Raw genomic sequence first — 27,331 nt, 5'->3', positions numbered from 1 at the left:
CCAAGCCAAAAACTGACTGAAATTTTAGTAAATGAATGATCCTCCATGAATCTACCCTCTCTATGGAATAATTCTAAGAGGTGCCGCATTAGTCGTTTTTTCCCATAGGAATAACAAGTAAGAAAATGATTTCTTCTCCTTTGAGGTCAATACTATTTTCTAGGATCAATCGAAAGGTTTCAAAATATAAGAATTTTTGTATTATTATACTTAAGAATATTATATTGACCTAAGAAAAGAAGAAATCAACGATCGTCAACAAGCGTCACCTTTTAGAATTATCGTAGAGAGAAGAAATTCATGACGGATCATTACTGTTTTATTTACTAAAATTTTAGTCACTTTTGGTCGCATTTCAGCATGTTTTTTTTTTTTTGGTAACCAAAATTGCTTCCCAGAATTAATATAGAGATTCGAAATATGTATAACTGTACTCGATTTATATATATTAAAGATTAAATTCGTTTCTTATACTGTTCTTTTTTATTGATCTCATCCGCAGTTCACTAGACAACAAATTTCAATGGACACCATAAAAATTTGGGAAAAGTGAAGATTAAATATTTGAGGCTGTTCGAAAACGAATCAATAAAGGACTCAAGGCTAAAAGAGGCTACTAACATCTAAACGTACCTCAGGAGAGAAACACGTGCACTACATACATAAATACATACCACATACATATACTAACTAAAGCACACAGCCTTCAACGCATTCGTGAAAACAGCAGTCCACCAGCGCTGTCCATATATCCTTGGTAAATATGTACTAGACGTTGCCGAAAGGATGTGCCGCGTCAGTATCTGTCATCGCAATTGCTACTACACCTTTGTTAGTTCACAGCAGTGACCTTAACACCTGCCATCCTGGCCAATGCTAATGTACCAACGACGACAACAAAAGCAACAAAATTAGCTACAAAATCACCAGCTTCATATCTACAAGCGAATAAGCAAACAAAAGCTAAAACCCAAGCAAAAAATGAATATCCTCTCCGGCAAATCGCAGCTACTCGCCCACACTTTGTGTATAGCTGGCTTAACAGCCGCCACTTCAGCGGCTACACACACCCACAATGCAGATAATTTACTGGCAGCGCCAACAACAGCAACGGCAACAAGCAACACTTTAACGCTAGCAGCTAGAATGTTGGCGGGCTTACCAACATCCGCTGCCATTGTAGACCCAGCGAAAGCGGATGTGGCGCCAGTTGATGGTGTTGGTGGTGGTGGTGTGCGAAACGTTGCCAGAGCGGAGAATGAAAGCGCCGCGGAGACGCAGCCGGATAGTTTCGAAGTGTTGCGGAATGAATGCTATGAGCGGCTGAATAGCACCACAACAAAGTTTGCGGCAGGTGAGTCGAAATGAGGAAAGGCGTAGAAGTGGATTTGTACTAATGCATGTGTAAGTGTGGTCGGTCGGTCGCTTTGTTTGAGGTCAGGCAAAAGTTGGCTGAGTTTAGCGGAAATTTGAAAAATGCTTTAATTAAATAACAATTTTTTAAGGGTTACATACTTACTGCTAAAAAAAAGGGCTGAAATTTATATTATTATGGCATTTAGCAAAGTAAAGCATTTCAAATGTACATACATAGATGTATGTATGCCCTAAAGAAACAAAGCTGTACAGTCGTCGGTATGAATCTCCTAATTTATGGAGGGTTTAAGTGATTAGAATTTTGTAAAAATTTAGTGCAATTTTTAACAATCGTTTCTCCAAGGGGATTAACTTGAATTACCTTTAAGCCCAGTTTTCGGTAGTACTTGCTTTCAAACAGTCGAGCTCCTCTGTAATAAAATCAAATGGAGCGCTCAAAGACGTTTCAAACATTTTTTTTTTAAGTTCTTTACTTAAGAATTTTTTTTAAGAAAAAGTCTTTTGACATAAGGGGGTGTCCCAGATCATTAAGATATTTTTTTGCACAATGAAAATGGAATTTAAAAAAATACTAAAGTACTCCTGAGACCAATTCAAAAACTTCCGCTGGTTCCGAGGTTCGGACCGGTACCCAAGCTTTCTTCCTCGGTCGTTATACGATAACTGGGATTTTAACCACTTTGAGCGACCACCCAAAATATTTGGTATATTTTATCAATTTCAAATTTGTACCGTCCTGTTTCCTTCTGATATAGATCGACCATCGTCAAAGGCAACTTACTAACAAGGACACCAGACAGCGTCCATGTCAAAATAGGGTGGACCTGCGTTGTCTTGCTTAACTTGCAGCACTAGTTTTACCACTACTAATTAGATCCATTTCCATTAGTGCCATTCGTGCTTTTTCACTGTTTTCCTCTATGAGTCTTATGATCCGCCGATCTTCTGATTCCTTAGCGAATACCGAGTTTAGACTCTGTGGTTTTGCGGCAGTGTGTCTTTGTTGAGGTTCTAGGGTTTCGTACATCGCTTGTCTTCTTAGCAATCTGCACGATTCTTCTTTGAAATCCAGATAATTTACTTCACTCAGAGAATGTATTTTTGCTTACTCACGAAATCCTCCTGTTTCCTTCTGATTAGTGAGTTGACCAGACGGCACGTGGAGCTTGGTGGGTGGCTTTAGATAAACTCTTGGTATGCTGGTTTTCATCAAACTGGACATGTGTACATCCGCAGCGATCTCAAAAAGTTTTGCTAGCTGGATGGTAAGAGAGCAGAAGGCATTCGGTGTTTGGATTGCAGGCCTCCCTGTATGTTCAACTTTTGTGAGAGGAACTAATCATAAGACCTCCCGTATCAGCGTGTCAGAACGTGCCATGGTATATTTAATGTTGACTGAAGCAGTTACACATGTTGAGTGTCTCTGTTGTGTGCTTTTTCTGCTAGAGGAGAAGTTAGTGGTGCCCTTAATTTAGTTGAGATGGAATGGTTGCTTCTGTCCGCCTTTTTTGAGAAGGGCATCGTTCGCCCGAGCAGAGGTGGGCTGTTGCTGAGTTGGATGAAATGGTAACCAGCTAAAAATAGTATTAAATGGCTTTTTAATATTTATATATTTCCATTAAATATTGAAAACCCAGAAACTTATATTTGATACAAATTGGGCTTTACCGTCGTAATCTTATGTTCCCTGTGTAGAAATCTCACACCAAATTCTTCGCCTAGAGCTCAACTTCAAGGCAACATGAGTCACTATGGTCCTCCTCCAATAAAGCTTTATATGTATAAAACTAAGGGACTATACGCTTCGAATTTTGCAAAAAAAAAATCTGGGGCACCCTAATATACACTGGCAGTCAGAATTGGATGAATGGTGTTTAAATAATTACAATAGATTTTTTTATATTTTTTTAAAAATATTGTTCATGCTTTAACCATTCCATACGAATCAAACTTTCAAAACTTTTTACAGACTTTTGAAAAACTCAACAAACATTCAACATCAGAACTTTTACGGGAAACCATTTTCTGAGTATCAAACAAACACATAAATCACATAGTTTTGAGCGCCAGTGTAGATGCAGCTTGCGGTGAGCTAGTCTGATGTTGACATTTTCTGATCTTCGAAAGAGAAATTATAAATTTTAGTAATTTTTTGTATGAACTAACTATTTTTCCATTAAAACCGTTAAAAAAAAAGGTTTATAATGCAAACTTTATTGCCGAGGATTAAACCCTTAAGCGAAACAAACTAAATTAAAAAAAAAAAAGTAGCCTAAAAGCTTTGTACGTAGGTAATTAATTTGCAAACAAAAACCAGTTTGAGTGGTTAGCGAAACAGCTACTTTAAAAAAGTGCAAAGCATAGTACGGGAGCAAAAAGTAAATAAAAAACAATATTTTCAGTGCAACGTTTTTTGTGCTTATTTATGCGGCCAAAACAAACAAACGCCTCCATTCGGGCGTATGTACATTCACGATGTAGTGTACACTTTTAGGCGCTTATGTACTCGCGTATTTGGCAAACTGGGGCAACATTTTTAAATTCACATACGCAGTTAACTTGTCAAAAAAAAAGCCACCCACAGCACTTTCTTCTTTCTCTTTTTTGTATTTACATATGTATGTATATATGTATTGTTCATCTTTTGTATTTCCAACCAGGTGAATTGTACTGCGCTGGCACTTTTGACGGTTGGCTCTGTTGGCCGGATACAGCTGCTGGCACTTCCGCCTACGAACGTTGCCCGGAATTCATATTCGGCTTCGATCCGACAAGTAAGTTTTCAACATCAAAGCAAAATTTAAGTAAGAAATTAAATATGCTTTTTTTAAGTAAGTACGTACATACATATGTGTGTGTGTGTGTGTGCATGCATGTAGCAGGTATAAGTAATATTTATGTACATACATAAGTGCGCCCATACTTTGCGCAAACGGGAAATTGCAAAAATGAAAAAGGAAAAGGAAACTGGCAGCTGGCAAGTTTAAACTCGACCGATTACACGCTCAAAACGGATCATATAAAACTGTCAACAGCAATTTATAGTGAGAATATACAGATATACTTCCCTTGCATATATATGTATGTAGTACAATGCAGCAGTTCATTTACCACTCGAGTGTGTGTGTGTGTGTGAAAATATAAAAACTCATTTTGTCTCCTTGCGCTTAACACTTCGTCCTTGCTGTTATATACATACACTGTGTGGGATGCGCATTAAAATGAAATGAAAACTCAACCGCCATCAGCAGACCAGCAGACAAGTGGCAGAAACTGAAATGAAAAAAATATACGAAATGGGTATGCCAATTCCTTTTCATTCAAACAAAAAAAAAACCGAAAAGTTAAATCGAACAAAATGGCCTGGGCTGGGCTGGGTATTGCAAATAGCTAATCCGTTATACCGAAACAAATCCGCTTAGCAAATCCTCAATGATAGCAAGCATAAACCGAAATAAACCAGGAACGTTAAGTAATTATTTTAAATATATTCTCCTTTCGCTGGAAACGTATTGAGTTGGGTGCTATGGGTGTTGTAGTTGAGCTTCGGAAAAGTACCAGCAGTTTATACTTATCAGATGTAATGAATTCATTTATCTGTTTTGCGATGCTTATTGCCTTTGCCTAATTCAAACTGTTTCGTTTAATCCTATTATTAGTTGCGTCTAACGACCCAAATTTAAACGTGATTTATTTTTTTTTTTTAACATGGCAATTTGATTAATTTGCTGCCGAGGTTTAATATATCGCACACCGTTTTCAAAAGAGTCACAACTCGAAATTTGGCATTTTTGAGATTATGCACTAAAAGTGTACACAGAGCTTTTATTTACCTTGCAGCAAATGCTGGAGCAATTTTTGTTATAATTTGTTTAAAAAAAACCTAAAGTAAAGTCGCCCTTGCCCATATTATTTACTATGTGCTAAGAAATATGTAGATTTTCGCATTTTCTGACAAACGTATTATATTGAGTTGTGACTCTTTTGAAGACGGTGTGCGATATGAACGTATGGTAAAATTCATTAAACATTTAATCAAATGAACTAATTTAATTTAATTGATTTACTGATTGATGATTGGTAATTGAATTATTTCCTGGGGGTTTTTCTCTTTATTGAATTCTTTCAATGCCGGGAAATTAGGCTGTACTAATTGTTGTGTACAGTTTACTTATCTGGTATGTTACGCATTTACAATGTAGAAAGTGTCTAGCAGTTGGGGAGATAAAATTTAATGAATTTCAAAATTAGCTAAAATTATAGAGTTTTAAGTGAGTTGATTTACTACATTCATAGTTTAAAGAGTTCGATATTTTTGGTGTTATAAAGTACTTAGGTTTTGTGTACATTATTTTCAGCAAAATTTCAAGGGTTTAGTAAAAATGTATTAAGTTTTATTTATTCCATTTCAAACCTACAGTACAAAGTACCTTACAGGCTAACGAAAAATTAACACTAGATGCTTATTGAATAATCGAATTTAAAATTCTCACAAAAGCACATCTACATAGTGAAAGCTCAATTAATTTAGAAGTAAATAAATCGTAAAATTCCTTTAGGGCACGCCAAATAGGCACATTACTCGCAAACTTAGTTCTGCAGTTATCAGCATAAGAAGGATGGAAATTACGCCATACCAAATACCAAATTATGTAGGACTAATACTTTCGAGGATACCTGCAATTTTAGTAAAAAAAAATTAATTAATTAATGTATTTATTAATTTTTATTTTTTGAGCACATTGAACTTTGATGGACTTGGGCGAGCCTAAGATATTGACCGAAACTCGGCATCTTTCACAGAGACTGTTTTTAGAGCATAACTCACCAAATTTTTGCTAATACCAATAAAAATTCTAAAAAAGCGGATTTTCGGCCCAGGCTAATGTACATAAGTATGTATTTATGTATGTACAAATCGATTTTTTTAATAGAAACTAATGAGAGAATAAACAAACCCCAAACCAAACCACAATCCATGTATATTTGTACTTATGTAGTATTTAAATGAGGACCCTTAACAACATGGGCAAAAAACAAAAACAGCAAAAACAGTGCGCACAGGAAAAATACGTAATGTAAACCAACGAACTGAGTGCTCAGCAAAACAAGAAGTTGGCAACCATAGGGGACAAAAAAAATTTACCGCCTGTAGGCTAACACCTTAAGCGATTTTACGTTATGTATATGTACGATTTTTTTGGGTGCAATTGTCTTTTCTTCACTTCGTTCACTTCCACAAATTTGCCTCCATGAGAATGGCAAAATGCCTAATTGGCAAGTAGTTCACAGCGAGCGAGCGTTTTTGCTGCGGTCTAAGTGACAAAGGTCGGATGCAGCATACAAACCATGTAAAGCAGAAATGGTTCGTGGCTTACATTACACATATGTTTTTTTCCTTGTCGTATGTGTCTTTCTTTCACTTACAGCATTGGTTCCTTTTATGCACGAATGTGGTATATTATAAAAAAGAAACTAACATAATAGGCATTTGTAAGACCATATAAAACCCAGTTAAATTACAAATAAATAAAATAAAAATAAACAAACAAAATTAATATGTTGATTTACGTTGTTCTATATCAATAGCCGCTGCTAAAACTCAGCAAAAAAAATCAATGATTTTTTTTTTGCAAATAACGTTTAGTCTAAAAATTCAATAATGAGTTATGATGCCTTTTTTAATTACCACTACATTTATAAGTATTTTTCGCCCACGTAACATCTTGGCTTTCTTAACGGACCAATTACTAAACATCACAGAATTTGATGGAGATCCACCATTTACAAATAAAGTCAACAAGGTAGTTAGCAGTGAAGTGGGTTAATAATTTTGAAAAACACAAGTTCTAAGTCAGAACATTATTTGTTAGATACTTTGTCTATTTTTTTGCCGTTGATTATAAACTTTTATTTCTTTTGTCAATCTTATTAACTAAAGTGGTCGCTTTTACTTCGCAACCTAATTTAACTCCCTCGGTTTGAAATGAGTCACGTTGTTATGGTTTTGCCCGTTTTCCTTTTTTGTGTTTTTTGTCGCCTGTTTTCGCGTTATTTGTATGTAGTTAATACGTGACATTTTCGCGATTCCATTAGCGTTTTAGTTTTTATACGTGGAAAACTTTTTACTGTAAGTGTTTTTACTTTAAAATGTGCATTCGTGTCATCATTTACATACACATATGTATAAATATTTATGCATGGAGGATTTACATATGTACTTCACATACTTTTCGGCATTAAGGTTTTCGATTGAATGGAAAACAGCACACATGTCCCGTAAAACTTGGCCGAACTAGTTACCATAGTTACCATAGAACAACCCTAGGGTCAGGTATTTACATATATGAATTTGTTTTGTATTAAATTATCTATAAACAAATATAAATAGGTGGTAATATTCATTTAGATATTTCTATTTGAAAGCTATGTCAGTCCTCTTTCATTTGGTACCAAATACCTTTCATTTGGAAAAGCGGTTTGTTGGTTATTAGGAAAGAAGTTTTATTTCGCCTTAAAAAATATTTGGTCGAGTTTAACTGTTGAAACTGGATTAAAAAAATGAAAGTCCGGATTTTTCAGTTATTATTGGAACTTTTCCTAAAAAGTTCGAAAAAAAAGATCCAGGATTCCTATCTAGGAAGTCGTGGGATCAAATTTTTGTAGAGAGAATTTCCTGAGTTACGACAGTTAGAAATTATCTCAAAAATTTTGTCCAAAATAACGCTTATTTTAGATCAAAAAATAATAAAAATCGGAAACTAAGGGTTAAATTCGACCCAAAATATAAAAGTAAAAAAAAATTATCGAACTAGAAATAAAAAATATTAAAAGTATTTAACGCTTACCTTCGGTACCTGCTATTTACCCATTACACTTTTGTATAGAAATTTATTCGATTACCTTCTTTTTAGCAGTCACTTGAGTTGTAAGTGACGAACACACCTTAACATAAAATATTTCCTCCAACAATACCAAGCAATTTCAACCCATCCGTTAATAAGTTTTTTAACTGGTCCTTTTTTGCCATTTTCCCATTCACCCCTGAGAGGGATACGTATGGAGACATATTCAATCGGAGCCAAGATTCTTATTCACCGGGTCGAAGGAGAATTAAGTGAAGTGAATAAGTGATTCTTAGCCATATAGCAGAGGAAATTGCAAGAACATTACCTGCAATGTTTACGAATGCCATGCTAAGCAAAGCGCTGGAGCAGGAGTGGTCCAGAGTGAATAGCAGATTCCAGCATGGGTGGTCGTTTGCAACGGCTCTAGCTTTTCTAGTAAAATCCACCTGTCAATTACCACACACAATATTATGAGCTTGATTAGGTTTCACATTTAAAGCCAGTAAAAAGCAACTTATATCTCTTTCAATCGCTTCTCGGATAGCTTCCGGCCAGAGAGCACAAAATGAACGCCTCCGATCGAGAGAATATGTGCCCAAGGGCCCTTCTACCTGTATTTAAATAAAACAAGCTCTAGTTTGTAAAGAAATAGTTTAATCAATCTTCCTAGGCATATGTTGCGCGGAAATATAAAGCTCCCGCATGCTCAAAGAAGAAACCAAGTCAGTTTTGTATTGAGGCAAGATGTGTAGATGACCATCCAACTGTGAAAAGCTTAGTAATGCCAAGAGGATATATCGCGTGAAATAATCTGTTATCATCAACAGTCACTGCTCATTTTAAATAAATTTTTTTCATTCAAAATATTCCAGTTTAAGTGAAAATCTAGTTAGGTGAAAGCATATAAACATCCACCCACATACAATTAAAGAGATTTGCTCACTTATGCTTGAAATCTCAGGCCTAATGGCTTTACGCAATGGGCTACATAAAAACACATTACGTATACGACATAGTGTCTGCTAATGGAGCCACACGCACAAGCTTGCGTCATATAATAGTTAGTATCAGCAGTAGGTCGGAATTTAGATAGTATATAAGTACCTAATAGATACTGCACAGTCTATGCTAGCTCGAGAGGGATTCTGTCTGCAGACATCGGCACGCACACTAAACATCTGTACACATTGATGCATTTATTTAATGAAATTTATATACTGTGCCAAATTCCCACACACCCATGCTCACAAATTCGCTCAACTTGAATAGGTTATTCACTCAATATTGCACTATTGTTTCAAGATAAACCTTATTCGATTAATGACCTACCATACTACACACCCGGCCACTTCCGGTTACACGACTCGTAATTCGAGATAGCAGAGCTTTCATATTCCAACCGCATTAATCCATGTATTTACTAATGCCACAATAGTAGAGGAAAATTAAAGCTGAACAAAAAGAAAAAAAAACTTAGCCACCTTCGCTATCATCACTTTCGTTTATTTTGTGGCTGGCTGTCTAATTCTCGGCTGAGTCGGTGCGACTTGGCAACTTTAAGCGCTTACTCGTAAAATTCTATGCTCTTCGTCACTTTAAGTGCTCCCACTGCTCGCCGCTGTCTGTGTCTGTGCGTGCTTGAGTGTTACTTTCGTTCTTGTTGGCATTTTTTTTAATTTTTGGTATTTCCTTTTTTGTAGGTTAACTGACTTTTGTTAGCTCATTATGACCGCAGCTAAAGAAAGATATTTATGTAACACACAAGCGGTTGGTTGACTTTTTCATTGCTAACAAGGCTATCGACTCACTTTTTGCCCTTTTCATATGTATGTATATGTATGCTGTATATTTGGCAACAGCGTGTGTCGATGCTTTTTCTATGTTTCCTGTTGTGGTTTCCATTGTGGTTGGTGTGGCTAGTATTTAGCGTAGCATTTCGTGTATTTCTACACGACTAACGCTGTTCTACTTTCGTTGTTGCCTCACTGCTGGTGGTGGTGGTAATTTTCACCGCTTGTTTCCAAACCAAATACACTGAAACGTAAACTCCATTTGTGCGGTTGTTTTTTTTATTGCATTTAGTGGTCAGATCGTGTTTGCGGTGGCGTAAAATAGTTTGCGTTTTCTTTTGTGATTTTCCTTGTTAAGTTGATTTGTATTGCCGCTGGTGCTTTGGTGTGGAATTTTTCCCTTGCCTCTCCTCACTGCACTAAACAAAATGCTTAACATAAAATCCTATTTTTGTTTGGTTCATAAAAACGACGCACCGGTGTGGTTCAGTGCGTGTTTTTGGTGTACATAGTTGACGCAGTAATTCGATATCTGACATTCTTCATGAACCGGGATTTGAATGCCAACGCAGCACGTCCACAAAATTTGGTTTTATTTGTTTGTCCCTGGTACTTAGTTTTACTGTGATTTGTTCAACTTCTGACCATAGCTCTTAACTTTTATGGCACTTCCGTTCGACGTATACTTTAGAGATTTGGTTTCAATTATTTTTTTGTTACTGTGGTATCGGTTTCGTTGATGTGGAAAGGTCATTTAGTAAATATGTATATATGTTATTGGCTGGACGCGCTACACTTTTTGGGCATTTAAATTTCGGGTTTTGTTTTCGTGGTCTTTCCATAATTTCCAAAACTAAATTCGGCTTAAAAATCAGGAAACAAGCAGTTTTATGACTTCCTAGAGGTATGGAGTGGCTAAGATTTGTATCGTCATTGAATTAAAAGAAGGTGTTTTTGAGCTTTAAGTTTCGAATTAAATATTTGACTGCACTTAAAAACTTCTGATGGCATAAAAAAAATTTGTGTTTGACCAGTAATAAAGAACATGTATCTCCTTGGTTGTTTGTCGTTTGCGTCACCAAAAGCCCCAGCCGGAAATTGACAGTTTTTTCGTCAATCTATTGCACTCTCAAGTCATAAGCGATTCACGCGGAGGAGTGTTTGAAGACAATTTTTGCTTAAGAAAGCTCTTTAAAGGGATTACAAAAATTTAAGGAGCAACTAAACAAATCAAATGACCGATGGCGCAAACAATTAAACGAGTAGATATGTAAATCAGCCGGATGCTTTCATTTCTATATAGCCGCTATAAAAGTGATTTTCGAATGCCTTTTACGATCTATTTTATAATCGTAAGGACGCGCTTACCGTAGACTCCTTTCTTCTCAAGAGCCTCTCATACTACTTGCCAGAGAGACTTTTCGAGTTTAATTGGCGCCATGAAAACTCAACCTCGATTCGCTTTGGATTTTAACAGCTGGCCAATGGCATCATAAAATCTCCGCCCGATAATTTCTACAATATTTCGAAAGATCTGCTGAAAAATACCCAAAGGGTTCCGAGCAAGTAATGAAAAATGCACGAAAGATCTCGAAGAAGAATAGAAATATCACAAAAATCCGAAAAATCACGAAAGGGCCGCCACAGTCTGGAAAAGTTTCGTTATAATCAAAAGTTCAAAAAACTTTATACGAGAATCGTAAGAAAGGCCCATAAATTAATTTCACATTGCAATTATATTTAATTTCGCCTTGAAAAACCTGCTACGGATACTAGGTCAATTTCGCTTAAGCAGAGATTGTATAAAAAAATAATGGTTTTGTATCTCATGTTAGAAGACAAATTTTGTGGTGACTTTTTTCTTAGTTCCTAAAATTGAGTGAGTATCGACAGAATTTGTCGGACATCTGGATCTAAGGAAACAAAATAATTAGCGGTATTATTTGGTCAAAAAGTACAAGTCAAAATATTTAAAGTTATTTGGAAGTCATGTTCTAAGTACCAAACGAAAAAAAATCCTAATAACTCTATGAATAAATACTGCATATCTCGTTATGGATTTCAAGACCTAAAATTTACTTTTTTTTGACGTTCTCTGACCTTAAAGCTTATAAATGGGTATGTACGTATGCTTATGTAATGTAGTTACACTTGAATTCGTTTGGCATCAATAATAAGTATCATTATTATGTTTAAATTTATTTGCATAAAGTAAAATATGTGCTGTAAATCTGGCAAACTATGAAAGTTATGCAAATTAATTTTAAAATATTTGAATTAACTTGAAAATATGCTCAAATACATATATGTATGTGTTAAAAACTAATTTGAAGCAAAACACCTCAAGTGTTCATAATTTGATCTAAACTTAAACAAGTACAATATTGCTTTCGCCTGTTAATGTATGCATCTAGAACAACTTAAGAATGTAATTAAAAAGCACATCATAAATGGCACTACAAGTTGCAAAATTTTGCAAGAAATGCAGCGGAAATAACCAAACTACAACCTCAATAAAGTGCATACATTTTGCTCGCATAGTTACGTCATAAATATATATCTATGCAATGGCCCTCTGAAACACACCTGCAGTGTAGAGCACAAGAAAGGAAGCTGAGAGGCGTATGCGCAACATTGTGGCTAACAATGGCTTTGTCTACAATGAAGCATATGCATGTATGTGTTATAATGCACAACAACATATACATATTTACACAGAGGAGATATTGTTTAACTTCAACTAAAAGTTCAAAAGTGCCTGAGAGGATCGCTACGAAAACTTGGAGTGCGCTCAAAAGGCAAAAACAATTAAATATTCTCTAACGAATAACTCCAGCCATTTTTGCGGTAGCGTCATGGTTTGATTATGCTCTGTTGCTGAGTACATATATATATAAATACATATGTGGTATGTAAATACATAAACATGCTACATATAAGCATAATTACATCTACATTTATAATAAGTCAAACAAAAATAATTGTCTAAAAAATAACTGCTACATAGCGATGCATATATGTATACATACGTATATATGTTTTTGTATGTCTTATAAATTTATAATGGAATAGCTAACTATTGTAAAACATTCTCATACGCGTATTAAGCTCATTAAAATTTTATTAAAACAAATTCGTATTCTTTCCACACATTCTGCTTTATGTCCAACAAAATGTTGCTCTGCTGTTTGCCACACATGCCCCACATGCCCCACATGCTCCACATGCTCTACGTAGGAAATGCGCATAAGGAATGCGGCAGAGATGGTGAATGGTACAAACATCCGGTGTGGAATTATTCTTGGACTAATTACACGAGCTGTGTTAATATAGACGATTTAGAGGTAAGTTGATTCTAGTGATTCTAGAATTATGTATGTACATATACTATTAAGTGCAAAACTAATGTGATTTAACTATTGAATTTATATGCAAATGCAAATTAAGACTTGAACTGAAAATACGATTTGGTATTTTATATCAAAATAAATTTATTCGCTTTATGCAAAAACGACCATATTGCATGTAAAATAATATATGCAGATTAATAATTTTGCATATTGGAGTAACCTCGTAGAGGAGTGATATAAAATATTAAGCGATCAGAATTGAGTAAGTCTGCGTTTCACTCATAATTTTTGATAGTTGCTTCTGTTGGTTGAATTCTCTTAAGTGTACACATGTATTGGTTATGTGAAGCTCGTCTTCATGCCTGATATAATTATTATATACTCTATATATAAGATTATTTGTCATTTAAACTCATACTGAATTCAATTAAAACACTGCAAAATATTATCTTTTTTCTACTTTTAGTGGAAGCACAGCATAAATATTTTCTACGAAACCGGTTATGGCATATCGTTGGTGGCAATTTTACTTTCTCTCGCTATATTGAGCTACTTTAAGTAAGTACACTTTTAACTAAATATGTAGATAATTATAAATATATGAAAAACTAAAAAAAAGTAAATACTTTAAATATCATAAAATATATAATAACGCCATTTAGTAGTATAAAGTGGCGAAAATATAAGTTTTGTCTATTTGGCATTTTGTGATAGTTAGTATTTTTTCTGGTAAAGTAGATCGTTATGTAAGAAAAATCGTGTAAGTTCGACTGTCAAACATTGTACTGAAATTAGGGAAATTCGACAAGGTTGGATCAAAATTGCGAGGTTTTTATTTTGATTTCTTAGACAAAAGTTGAGTAGTTATTCATTTTTGTAGTTCATTCAGTCTTAGTACAATACCGTGCAAGTTTGATCAACTACCGTTGTTTTTAAAAAATTTTTTAGGTGTTTCTCATTTTTTCCATATAAAAAATGTTTTTGGCATACTCTGTATGGAAAAAAGGCGTAATACCGTCAACAAAACAAACTGCCAAAAATTAACGGTATATTTAGCAACTTTAAACTGTGTTTTAGTTATACTAAAATTTAGTAGTCTATAAAACTGCATGCCAGCATTTTTCTAAATATTCTAATTAAAAGTTTTAAAAATTTTAATATGGTTTTATAGACATTTTTTCGAATTTTGCTAATTACCATAGACAATGAAATTTAATTTGTCATTCTTAAACACTAAAATCTTTTCTATCAAATGCAGGAATTAAAATGTGGTATATGTCATAACCTGTGGTTAACTGATTGAATATATTATTAATAACTATACAGTTTATTTAACTTCCACAAACAGGAAATTAAATAAATAGTTCATGCAAACAAATGTTGCCAATTAGGAAAATTTTAACTTTGTTTAGGAGGGTGTTTTTCTACTGCGCACTTCCAGCTGGGAAGAGGAAATACGGTGGAGCAACTCTCCAGCTCTACTAAACAAAGCACTAAGTAACTCGGATACTGAATAAATTACTAATCAAAAAATCCCTTATCGTCATTGAAGCGATATGAAAAGCATTACTATTAGCTGGCTATGATATTTGCAGTGTCTTTTATAAGCAAATTTTCCTAAAATTGTATAAAGACCCATCGAAAAAGTCATAACCGAATGCAAATATTCTGTGAACGTCTTACTTTTTAATCATTCCAAAATTTTTCACTGTCGGCAATGGTTTTATCTTAAGGCATTTTTTTTTCATTAAAGGCAAATGCATCTGAAACCCGTACTCAAATATTAACCCGTAGCTAATAAATTATCTACTCTTCCCGTTCATTGCAGGTCGCTAAAATGTGCGCGCATAACACTCCACATGAATTTATTTACATCCTTTGCAGCGAACAACTCACTCTGGCTGATTTGGTATTTGGTGGTGGTGCCCGATACGGAGCTGCTGCAAAAAAGTCCGGTAAGTGACAGACAATTCACATACGTATGTAAGCGTGTGTGCCTGTGGCAGAGAACTGTCGGTATATAAGAGCGGAACTTTCTTTTACATTCAACAACTGCAACGTGCAAATCCATTTACCCAGTGCATAAGGCTGGAAGAAGAATTTGCATACTATAATTGCATGCAGGCAATAAATATGTATGCACAATAATCGTAAATGTTACGTATACGCACGCCATGTGCGTGTGCCAAGATTTTCAGGCAATTCCGTTTCGCTTTGTCATATTTGTTTTTTTTTTTTTTAATTCCTGCAGCTGCATCAGGAAAATGTAATTTCAATAACAGTTCACATGCCAACTGATTCTCATCTATTTATTTTGGTTTTTTCCCGTGTCATATGTCTTTTTCCCCTCTTCCAGCCCACATGTATTGCGCTACATATAATACTCCATTACTTCTTGCTCACAAACTATGCATGGATGCTTTGTGAAGGCTTCTACTTGCACACAGTGCTAGTGTCCGCATTCATTTCGGAGAAGAAGCTGGTGAAGTGGCTCATAGCTTTCGGCTGGGGTTCGCCGGCAATTGTCATTTTCATTTATGGCTTGGCGCGCGGTCTCGGCGGTACAGGCGATGAAATAACACAGTAAGTATGCTCTGTACAATGAATTTATTTATAAAAATAATTATATGTATTGAATACAAAAGAAAAGGAAATTAAAGTTATTATTTTTCCGCTTACACACGTATGTACATAGATATATAAATTTTTTGGTACAAATTGCAATAACTTTGCCGTTTCTACACCTTTCAGTTGCTGGATGAATTCGACGCCTTTCGACTATATATTCGTCGTACCTGTTTGCATTTCCATGTTCCTTAATTTGCTATTTCTATGCAATATTGTGCGCGTTGTGCTGCTGAAGTTGAAGGCACCAGCCAGCATACAAAATAGCTGTGGGCCTTCACGCACCGTCCTGCAAGCATTTCGGTAAGTTTTGTGCATTAAATCTGTAATGGTAATTGATATGTACGATACAGTAAATTAAATTTTTATCGCATCTTCTTCGGTAACAAATCCAGTGGCGGTGTACTCCCGAGTAGGGTAGCCAAATATTTTAGTGACATAATCAGTAAAGTTGGGGATGAAAAATCAGTACGAAGCCATAAAAATCAGCTCATATTTAAGCGCCTTTTTCGTTTATTAAAAATATAGCAACCAAACAACAGCGCATTACGATGCCATTAGTTATACAGTTGTGTTGACAAAAATAGTAGTAAAATGTATCGACAAGCTTTGAAAATTGTTTCTTTCCTTAATCCAAATTTTTTATAAAAATATAGTTGAGTCTATAACAAAAACCATGTAAGTTGAAATCTCAAACTTTCTAGAAAATTTATAAAAATTCAAAAACTAAAAAAAATGTTCATCAAAGTATCAACTTTTAGGCATAAATATATATGAGATAAATAATTTCTCCAACACTTTTGACGCATGTCTTTATTCCCTTCTTTATTAATCCACCAAATTAAATTTTCACTTCTTTACAGCGCCACTCTTTTGCTCGTACCACTTCTGGGACTACAGTATATTTTAACACCATTCCGACCGGAACCCAATCATCCATGGGAACATACTTACGAAGTTATTTCAGCATTTACCGCATCATTTCAGGTGAGTTCTGCATTCGATTACCAGTTGGTTTTCTTAATGGAAACAACAACAGGAGTAGACAATAGCACTCCTAGAATTCAAACAGATTTCATGCCATCCAGTGCAGGATTAAGTCAATCTTACTTAAATGAACTGAACAAATGAAAAATCGTTTTCAGCAAGCTCCGCCATGTACAGGCACATACATGCATACATACATATGCATGAATGTATAAATACATATATATGCAAGCAATTTATGGTTTTATGTTGTCTTCACTTGATTTGTCTTGCAGCTCATGTGTCTCCTCTGTCTGTCGCCTGATTCCAATTATCAGCAATTACTTAAAAGACACAACCAGAACACTTGCAATACAATCACAGGCAAAAACATGTGTAATATTTGCTTTGCGTATGTACGAGCTTGGGTACGAAATAAGTCAGCAGCAATAGAAAGACTAAAGACAGCTGTCAATAGCAGAAATGGAATGCTTTTAATAATAAGTGCTGTGTATGCAGACAATTGCATTTGATTTGATTTGAAGCTCCTATGCAAGTAAAATTTAATCGACTGGCATGCGTTTATTTAAAGCAGACACCCTGCCACTCTGGCAGACATTTTGACAAGCAATGCATTTCCTATGCTGAATATTACCCACACAAATAATTATGCATATTAATTTAATGCCAGTCTTGATTGGAAGATTAAAAAAATAGTACTTCAAAGTACATATTAAACATTGCCTGCGGGCCGTATGAAGTCCATAAACTTTCCATTGAAAAGTAAGCTAACCAAATAATGGGTGGAGATATTAACTTCTATTTAACTAAAAATTAAATTCGACGGGATACTAAACAATACAAATCAATTTTTTTATTAATTATTTTGGCTTTTATTCAGCATCACGTTCCGCTATAAAATAGGGTCGATTTTTCATGGCGCTTTTACTCAAAATAAAAATAAGTGCTGGCTTAGTGCACCACTGCGTATAAGTAACAAAAACTATGGCAACTTCCAACCACCAATCACTTGACAGTGTACTCAACTGAGTTTCACGTCTTGTAATTTTTTTTTTCTTTCCTTTCTACTTACTAATACACATACATAAATAGACGTGTTGGCAAACAACTCGTTTACTTTCTTTTCCACTGTTTGTATACATTCAGTTTTGATTACTGTATTAAAATTGAGATGTTTACTTTTTGAACATGAGTGCACATAGATACTCCTTCTTTGAGTGAATATCATGACAGTGAAATGTTGACAATGAACACACTCATTTCGTCAGTTATTAAAAATAAAATTCCAGCATTCGTAAGCTACTGGCGTAATGTAGTCTCCACAAAGTTTTTAAGGTGGTGATTTGAAGTCTTGTTGCTGCAATAACTGGCACCATTTGAGTAATTGTCAAAAATGGGCCGAAATTTTCTGCAGAAAAATTTGCCCGCTTCGCACAAACGGAAAGAAGGGGGTAACGAGAAGGCAAAACTTTCTGCAGAAATTTGTTTACGCGATATCACGCCATACCAAAATAAAAAGCAATATCATTCGATGGACGCTGCAGCTGAGGGGTTACAGGTGCGTAATAACACTCTGCAGGACCTCCATTCGATCCCTGATCCGTGCAAAATTTAAAACTAGGAAAAGATTTTTCTAACAGCGGCAGCCCCTCAACAGTCAATGGCAACCCTTCGAGTGTATTTATGCCTTGAAAAGCTTCTCCTAAAACAAAGCCTAAATTACTACTTTAACATGGCCTGCAATTTTTGGTTGTATGTAAAGCGCTGAAAAATTTTGAAAAAAAATCACAGTGCTCGTTACTATAAAATTGAAAGATTTTGTAATTAAAAAGAAAATACTTAGCAACGGATTATGTTTGCATATTTTTATTCGGTGTTGACGATAGGGAAAAAAACACTAAACTTAGTCGCGCGGGAGGCTGGAATAACGCCGCCTACACCGGAATGCAGTTGAAACACGTATTATGATACGATGAATTTTTCGAGGTAAATTTTGGTGGCTCTCCATCGCTAAATAATTTTTTTTTATCTAGAACTTTTAACAAAAAAAAATTTTAAAGAATACTACAAATAGATTTTGATCATAAGTAATATATATAGTAATTTTTTCCGATTTTTTTTTTTATCAAAAAAAAAATTGTAGACCAAAAATTCTACTTTGAAGTTTTCCATGAATTTTAAAAAGGGAAAATACATATTTTCTCGAAATTGCAATAAAACCGTTACAATACAAATTTCTTTCAAATATCATAAATTGATAGACATGATGCATTATTCGGTCGGAGCACATTTTTGCTAACTACTCCAAAATCCTTCGATAATAAAATAATTTTGAATAGAAACAGCTTAAAAATGCACCTTGCCGATAAAGAGAGATGACATTTCATGCAATTGATCCATCTGATTTCTGGCACTTGACTGCCTCATACAAAATTTTGGAGGCAAATATTTAAAAACGGGCAGTGTGAAATCAGACAAATGTCTGATAAACCGGTTTTATTATATATTTCAACCAGTGAAAATGATTATCTTGGTATGAAGTCATGACCAATACAATAATAATTATACAATACAATTATTAACAGTAAATATAGCTAGAAAAGCGCAAAGCAAAATGGGTACAGTTTTTTATATCAAAAAAAAATAATAATAACAATAATCAGAGAAAAATTCACGTTTGGTATTTCTTTAATACTTTATTGCATTTTTTCTGATTTTTTTTCGTATTTGAGTAGTGCTCTTGCAAAAAACTTCCAAATCCTAAAAGTTTTATTCAATGAAAAAATCGGTTTGTTATAGCGAAAAATCCGGTCGGTTTATCTGATATTCGAAAAATCAATAATTCAAAAAAATCGTCTTTAGATTTCCAAGAAAACTGGTTGGAAGCGTTTTTTGAAAAACCAAGCCAATCACCCTAGTATTAACCTACCCGAAAAGTTTAATAAAATTCATCAATTTAACGAAGGTGCAAGATGTAAAGCTGTTTCATAAAATAGCACGGTACTACGAGGGGAGCCTGAAAAGTTTTAAGCCTAAGTACCTTTAAGTGTCTTTAATGTCTTGCTCTCCTTATATCCTTAGTAGTATAAATACCGAATTTCATGTTCCATGTGCGAGTCATTCGCGCATTGTGCGAGCTGTTTCTGAAAAATAAAATTTGTATATTCATTTATTTCAGCTATTTTAATACCTTAGGCTCACAACTTTTCAGCCTCTTCTCGTACTAACAAAATTCTCATATTTAATTGTAATTCATATCTACTCTTTCACACTCTTCTGCTTATGGTACAATTTAAACGATTTTTTATAGAGAATCCTAAATTTAATTATAATTAAAACACCTCTTTTATATCGTAGTGTTGCTTGGTTTTCAAATGTTGATAATAACGAACTTTTTGTGCTTGACAAATATTTCAGAAACACTGGAAATTCATGGCCGACGACACCTTTTGAGACAGCGTTTATTGTCGCACACTTAATTTTTCTCTGCAGAAAAAATAAATTTCACTGATTTCATTTACATTTCTCTTTTATGGCCACTCTCTTGCGACCTTTCGTTGAATTGTGAGTTATAAAAAAAATAAATATGAGAAATATGAATAAGCAGCAATTGTGCTTTTGATGCCTCGAAGCGAGCGATATGAAAAAAGTTATTAAATGTTTATGCAAAGAAAATAACAAAGCACAGCTGCATGAAAAAGGTCAATGAAAGGAAAACTTAAGACAAGAAAACATCTTTTTCTTCGAAAATAAAGGTAAAAGCAATAAAAAGTGGTTTTGTTATTTCAGGGATCCGAACTTGTGGCTGTACAATATAAACAGATTGAGTAAAGTAATTTTAATAAATAGTGTATCTACGCTGCTTTATTTGATGGATATGAAGAAAAATTAAAAGAAAAATAGTCCAGCAAAGCGAGCAAGCTTGACCAGATATTCTAGCTTATACTTAAAGTTGAAAGCAAATTGAAGAAAACACATCACGTAATAATTCTAGTATTTCTTTGACAAAAAAAAAACTGAAAAATGAAGCAAAATGTGCACTGTCTCATGTTCAATGTGGCAAATAATTATGATAACAAGCATTCGCAACGACAGCACAAAGGATAGCCAACTTGGCTGATGCTTAAAGCAAGATAAATGATAGCAACTATAAAAGCGAGAACAATAATCGCAAGTATCTAGCTGTTTATATTTAAGTACTTATGTGCACTTGCTGCTGCTGATGCTGCGATATGACAAATAAAAGTGCACAAAAACAAAGATAAAAGCGCACCGAGTGCAGAGTGTGCGTATGCAGTATATTTTAGCAGATACATACATTAGATAAAAATTTGTTTGTATGTGCATATATATAAATATACAGGCATGCATAGTCGCTACGTGTTTATTATATTTCCAGCACCCACATGCATTCTACACTCTAAACAATTTTTGTTAAAATTTGCGCTTTTTAAGATAGGTAACCAGTTTCCTCATTTAATGAATGCAAATTTATACACCATGTCAATTAAATTAAGCACTGCTTGTTTAGTTTTACTTATCATATGTGTGGCGTATAACAAATTTCAAATTTGTTTTTTGAGCTCTAAACATTTATTGTTCACAATTTCACAGTTTACACATAAAATGTTTAAAATTTTCTCTAAAAAATGTTTGTTCAATTTTAGGCATATAAAGAGTGGTAACCAGTTTCCACTACTAATGTGTGCAAAATTAAGCATTGTCTGTTTACTTTTACATACCAAATTTGTCCCGTAGCGAAAAATTACACAGAAAGTGTTTAAAATTTAATAAATATTAGCGTTTAATATTTCTTATTTGTAAAAAATATAAAATCTTTGTACTTTTAAACATTTTACTTGTATATTTATGTGTATATTTTAAACAACTCATGTTCAAATTCAAATTTTGAATATCTTGTGCGTATTTTTGCACAGATTCTGGTTGAAAAATAAACATTTTTCAGTAGTACTTAGTTTTATATGCACTTTTTAGAATGTATGTATGTTGTTAGGTGTGTATACAAGTGCTTAAAGTGAAAAGTAGCGTTTTTCAAAAATAACGAATTACCTATTTTATTCCTAGCCATTTATTCATTTATTATTCAGTTATATCACAGACAATGCGATAAGTCCCAAAGAATATCTACAAAAACTTTGTGAAATTCGATTCGTTTAGAATTGGTTTAGCTTAGATTTCGCGACATTTTTTTTACAATTTTTACAAAACAAGTGCTTGAGGAAAATGAGTTTTAAAGGTTTTTACTCTCGCCCGTCAAATGTGAGAAACTGAACTTGGCAACTTTTTACTCTAAGCTAGTTATATGTATGTATGTACATAATACATATATACTACATACTTATATACATATGAATGTATGAACGCATAAAAAAGGCCATAGTGCATGCATACCTACTTATATACGTGTCCATAATGCTCAACACAATTCCACACACGTCCCTTCATTATATACAATATTATTTTCTTTCATGCCTAGGGTGCGCGATTATTCGACATTTTTCCAAAACCAGGTTTCGAGTTATTCGAAAAAATTTAATTAAAAAAAAATAATAATTTAATTCAGAAAAATCGGGTTAGACGGGATATATGTTTTGATACTCCGCGTTTGAATAATGCTTACAGTTAGTTACAAATGATATCCAAAAATGGAGCAAAGCTAACAAAAGTAGGTGTGGCTTTCATTTAAAATATAGTTAAATGGAATAAGTTGAAAGTTATTTCGATTAATAATAAAAAAGTAGTGAAATTTTTAGGATCAACTGGTTTTTTCCTTAGCCTTCTAGAATCAGATGTAGAAGAATAAATATAAATAAATTAGTTTAGCTAAAGTGCCTCAGAAAATGTGTTTTTATGAAAAATTACTTTAAGCCGTATGCATTTTGAGTAGCTTTTTAAAATTTTGTTTGAAGAACACTCCATCAAGAGCACTAATAGCCAGTTTCACGAAAGCAATTTAAGTGAACAATTATTGTTTATTATAATTTAATATGAAAACTGACAAAAAAAAACAATTAAATAAAAAATTTAATGAATTTAGAGACGATTTTAAAATGCAGTCGCAAAAATATTCTAGATGAAAACCCAAAACTTCGGTTTATTCGCCATTCGAAAAAAGCGGCTAAACCCGATCCGGAAAAATTAAGTCAATCACCCTAATACAAACGTTCGGCATATCTATAGTCTTGCACTTCGTGTACATAAAGGACAAATTGTTTACAATTTATTCCCTTATTAAAATGTAACCATAGTAATAAATGACGCGCGCCAACATCTTTAATGTGCATTTTGTTTTATTGTTGCACCCAACATATTGTATTTATGTACATACATATATGAATGTGTCATTAAGCTACTAATGAAATAAACGGATCCTTGGGAGGAAAAGCACAAGCGATATAAATAGTAAAAGTAAAAACAAAATCTTATTCCACCTTAAGTCAATTTAATTATTCAACAGAAAATATGTGTAGCAAGGCTTTTAAGTTGTAGTGTAAAGCGAAAATTCACAAAATTCGAAAACACAGCCGAGATAGGGTGATCTTCCCCTCAGCCGTCGATATGTGCATATGTATGTATATTGCATCAATTAAAAGGCCTCAACTGGTATTTTTTGTTCATTTACACCATTTATGTGAGCAAACAAACGTTCAGCAACACTCAACGCCATCTTTTCAAAAATCCAAAACTGAAGCAAAGTTGATTAGTTGATAACTGTATCAGAACAAGGGACTTATTCTATTTCGTTTCCTTTAATCCCATAGGGCATCTACTACGCTTGCGTACCACCTGGTTCTGTTTCTGGCAATCGTTTTGAACTTCTTCAGGCTTAACCCTAATTGCTTCGAGTCTCGATCGACGCTTTTTCTCCACGTTTCGCAACGAAAGGTGCTCGCGTTTGGAAAGAGTTAATCGTCTTAGGTATTTAGGGGTAAAATCGAGCTCACATATGTGATGTTATATGAAAGTAGAATTTCCCGTTCTGGGTTATCCAATCAACGACTTTTGCTTCAGCAGCATAGAGGAAAAGATGGAAAGCATTGAACATTATCTGTGTCACCGTCCCGCACTAGCGCACATCGCGCAACCACTTCTTAAGTAGGCAGTTTTTAGATTGATTAGCCGACCTGAACTCGACGAGCATTCTCAACTTTCTGTGCTATACAAAACGCACTCAGTGGTTCAACTACTAAAGGAGGGAAGGAAACAATGGCTTCCGCCAGTGGTATCCAAATGCGCTTTTCAGCTTACGTGTACATGCCTGCTCTGCGCGGTGGTAGCCACTCTAATCTAACCATACTATCAGAGCGACTTTAGTGTAAACAAATAAAATTTAAGAGAAAAATTATAGCAAAATCTTCAACAATAGCAGAGCAGAGTAAATACTTCGCAGTACTACTTTCAAATCTTTAAAAGCATTTTCTGTAATCTCCTTCACAACTGTGAACTGTTTTCTAAGCGTATCTGCGCAAAGCAAAAGTTTACAGTCATTTAACTACGGCAATGAACATCACTGTGACAAAGCGAAATTTCTTTTGAGACAAGAAAAGTATAAAAATAATAAACTTAAAACGCATTAGTTTTAGTGCAGCTTTACCATTTTATTATTCTTTTCTCTTTGTTTTTTCGTGCAAGGTAGACAAACTTTCGACTTTCAAGTTGCATTTCCCATGCTGAGGCGATGTGTTTCTATTTCTGAAGCAAACGATATAGCGATAGCGACGGTGCATTTACTTCAAGGTTCACGCATTTTTTTTTTTTTTTTAATAAAATCTAGCGCTATTTTCGCGCAATTTTTCAAATTTAACTGGTTGCTGGCGCAGCATCAAAAAACACGAAAACCTTGAGCAGCTATCAAATTGCACAAAACTTGAAAATTTTTAACTTAAATTCTGTTGCATTCATAATTACATATTGGCAACGTTTGGAAACTCTTTTACTTTCTAACAACTATGTATGTTTGTGTGTATGTAAGTAAGCGAGCGCCAACGAGCTTTCATGCATAAGTGAAATATCTAGGAATGAGCTGTGTATTTTATTCAATGTTTTTCGTTTTTAACGGTATGTAACTACTATATTACTACTATGTAGTACTATCTATATGTAGATTTTTCGACTATTTATTTTTTACATTTTTTTATCCCCATCTCTCCCTTATTGCCGAACTGGGTCAAGTGCATTCCCTTTTCTTCAGGATTTGCTCTTAAGCTCACAAACTGTTTACGCTATTGAAATGCTAAATAAACGCATTTAGAATATATTTTATGCACATATTTACAAGTGCTTAAAATGTAAATATATGCATTAGTATGTATGCACTATGTGTGTATGTGTACGACAAGGCCAATGCTTAAAATGTTGCGAAAGCGCAGTTAGAAAAGTAAAAAAAAGTGCTCAATGTATACGCATGGAAATTAATGATGTGTGTGGATTACTTTGACTGACTTAAATATTTTTGATGATTCTCAAAAAGTTTTTGGCTTACTCGAAAATTGCATTCAACTTACATATTTACACACACAAATAAACGTTTGCTTACAACTGCTGTACGTAGTACAACTTCAAGGAAGAACTTCGCACTAACATTGTATCCGGCTTTGAGTGAAATCAATATTCTACTCAAAATAAGTTTTTAATAAGGTTTTCTAAGTGAAGCTTTTAAACGAGGGTAACTATTGTAAAGTTTATAAATGATTTCTAAGCGTTTAAACTTATAATGTGCACTAGATCGCAACAAGCAAGGAAAAAAAGTTTGCCGTTTACCCCTAAAGGCCGGTTTCACACTTTTTAATCAGAATCACATAGTTAACTATGGAAATTCATATCGCTTGGAAATATACTAATTCTAAAAATCAGCACTTCTCTATACAAATCTGAAAATCGTTCCAAAAAAAAAAATTATTTCACATGAGTTTAACTATGGGGGCATGCTGGTCTAAACATTTGTTAGCTGAGCATTGTGAATATCAAAATTGTTAGTTAAACTCTTTTCAGTGGTTAATGATGTTTTTTTTTTTATAGCTCTACTGGAATACCCAATATCACCTTAGCGAAAGTTTAATGATTTTTGGAGAGCTTTAATTAACTGACATTAGGGTGGTACGTTAGGGTGATAAGAACTGAGATCTGGTGGGTGAACAAAGCGGCGTACCTGAGATCAATGAGCTTTGGAATTAGAAAATTTTATCGATTAATCATTATTTAATATCCGACTATAAATCCCGAAATATTACGAAAAATGTAAAAAGGCGACTTCTACGTTCGGCTAAAAAAATTTGTTTCGAAAATCGAAAGCGATTTTAGCCGAGTCCAAAACAGCACGCCAGTCATTTCTTTCCTATGCCAATAGAGGCCAATTGGAAATGTCAAGTAAAGCCAAGTAATTCTGCAGCTGGTTTTTCCAACCCAGAGAAGCATCGCGACCCGCGTTGAATACTTTCAGAGCAGGAGCGTTGCTGACAATTTGAAATCGCCTTGAAAAAATAATTTATGTTGACTGAATGGTGTACGGCGAACTTTTTTTCTGGTACTGTACACAGATAGACTAAAAAATATGAGTTTTGCTTTACTTGATTTTTAACCTGATTTACCTAAATAAAATATTTATTTTCTCAATTTATATCTGCTACCTAATTTAATTTGCACATATTTAAATTTTCTCTTTGTTTTTATTTCCTTGCAGGGCCTCTGCGTCGCCACATTCTTCTGCTTCTTCAATGGTGAAGTTATTGCCCAAGTGAAGCGCAAATGGCGTATGGTTTGCTTTAGTAATAGGGCTCGTGCAAATTCCTACACAGCCACTCAGGTCTCGGTAAGATTTTGTTGGCTTTGTATGTCTTTTCGCCTACTCTTATTGTAATCGGTGTAACAATAATGCATACATACTACATACATATATATCGTGTTGTGTACAAATCATTTGTAAATAAGCCTTTGTACTTGTTTTTGTAACTGTCTGCTAAAAATGTTTCATTATTTTATGTTTATTATAACTCAATATTGATGTGTTTGTGAGGTGTGTTTCTTTTTTGTTTCGAAAATAAAAAATCCATATATTTATTCATACTAGCATTTATTAATTATATATTTTGTATTTAAAAAGATTTGGGGTATTCACAACGGTGCCGTAATATGTCGTAAGCTGTAAAGGCTTAAATAAATGTTTAGAGTACTTTAAACCACAACTAACTATTTTTTAATACTGTGAAAATTCGTAATATTTTTTTTATGGTACCTTGCGAACCCGCCTGATACACATTTAGCCGTTTATAGTTTGCGAACTTCAATAATACGACACTTACGACATCTTTCTGAATACCCCAATTGAAAAATTCCT

General features: G+C 34.2%; 1 protein-coding gene across 2 annotated transcripts; it reads left to right on the top strand.

Annotated features, from left to right (window-relative positions):
- Positions 1-507: 507 nt before the first annotated feature.
- LOC108374040 (calcitonin gene-related peptide type 1 receptor-like) lies at positions 508-27,055 on the top strand. Of its 2 annotated transcripts, none has more exons than XM_017629998.1 (10): positions 508-757; positions 847-1,354; positions 4,038-4,151; positions 13,253-13,359; positions 13,832-13,923; positions 15,194-15,320; positions 15,722-15,948; positions 16,117-16,293; positions 16,854-16,977; positions 26,678-27,055. In XM_017629998.1, exons 2-10 carry the CDS (start codon positions 982-984, stop codon positions 26,852-26,854), a joined length of 1,518 nt encoding a protein of 505 aa, XP_017485487.1. In that variant the 5' UTR covers positions 508-757; positions 847-981; the 3' UTR covers positions 26,855-27,055. The 2 variants fall into 2 exon arrangements, with proteins under 2 accessions (XP_017485487.1, XP_017485486.1); XM_017629997.1 differs by having other exon boundaries at positions 844-1,354.
- The last annotated feature ends 276 nt before the right edge of the window (positions 27,056-27,331 follow it).

The sequence above is a fragment of the Rhagoletis zephyria genome, unplaced genomic scaffold (genome assembly GCF_001687245.7).
Source record: "Rhagoletis zephyria isolate East Lansing unplaced genomic scaffold, Rhagoletis_zephyria_1.1 Rzeph_scaffold_07267, whole genome shotgun sequence".
Taxonomy (NCBI): domain Eukaryota; kingdom Metazoa; phylum Arthropoda; class Insecta; order Diptera; family Tephritidae; genus Rhagoletis; species Rhagoletis zephyria.
This window is presented reverse-complemented; position numbering and strand designations above follow the sequence as displayed.

Coding starts and splice junctions, on each gene's coding strand:
- LOC108374040 (XM_017629998.1), top strand. CDS start 982: ATGAATATCCTCTCCGGCAAATCGCAGCTACTCGCCCACACTTTGTGT. Junction 13,360..13,831: donor TTAATATAGACGATTTAGAG/GTAAGTTGATTC, acceptor TTCTACTTTTAG/TGGAAGCACAGCATAAATAT. Junction 16,978..26,677: donor CATTTACCGCATCATTTCAG/GTGAGTTCTGCA, acceptor ATTTCCTTGCAG/GGCCTCTGCGTCGCCACATT.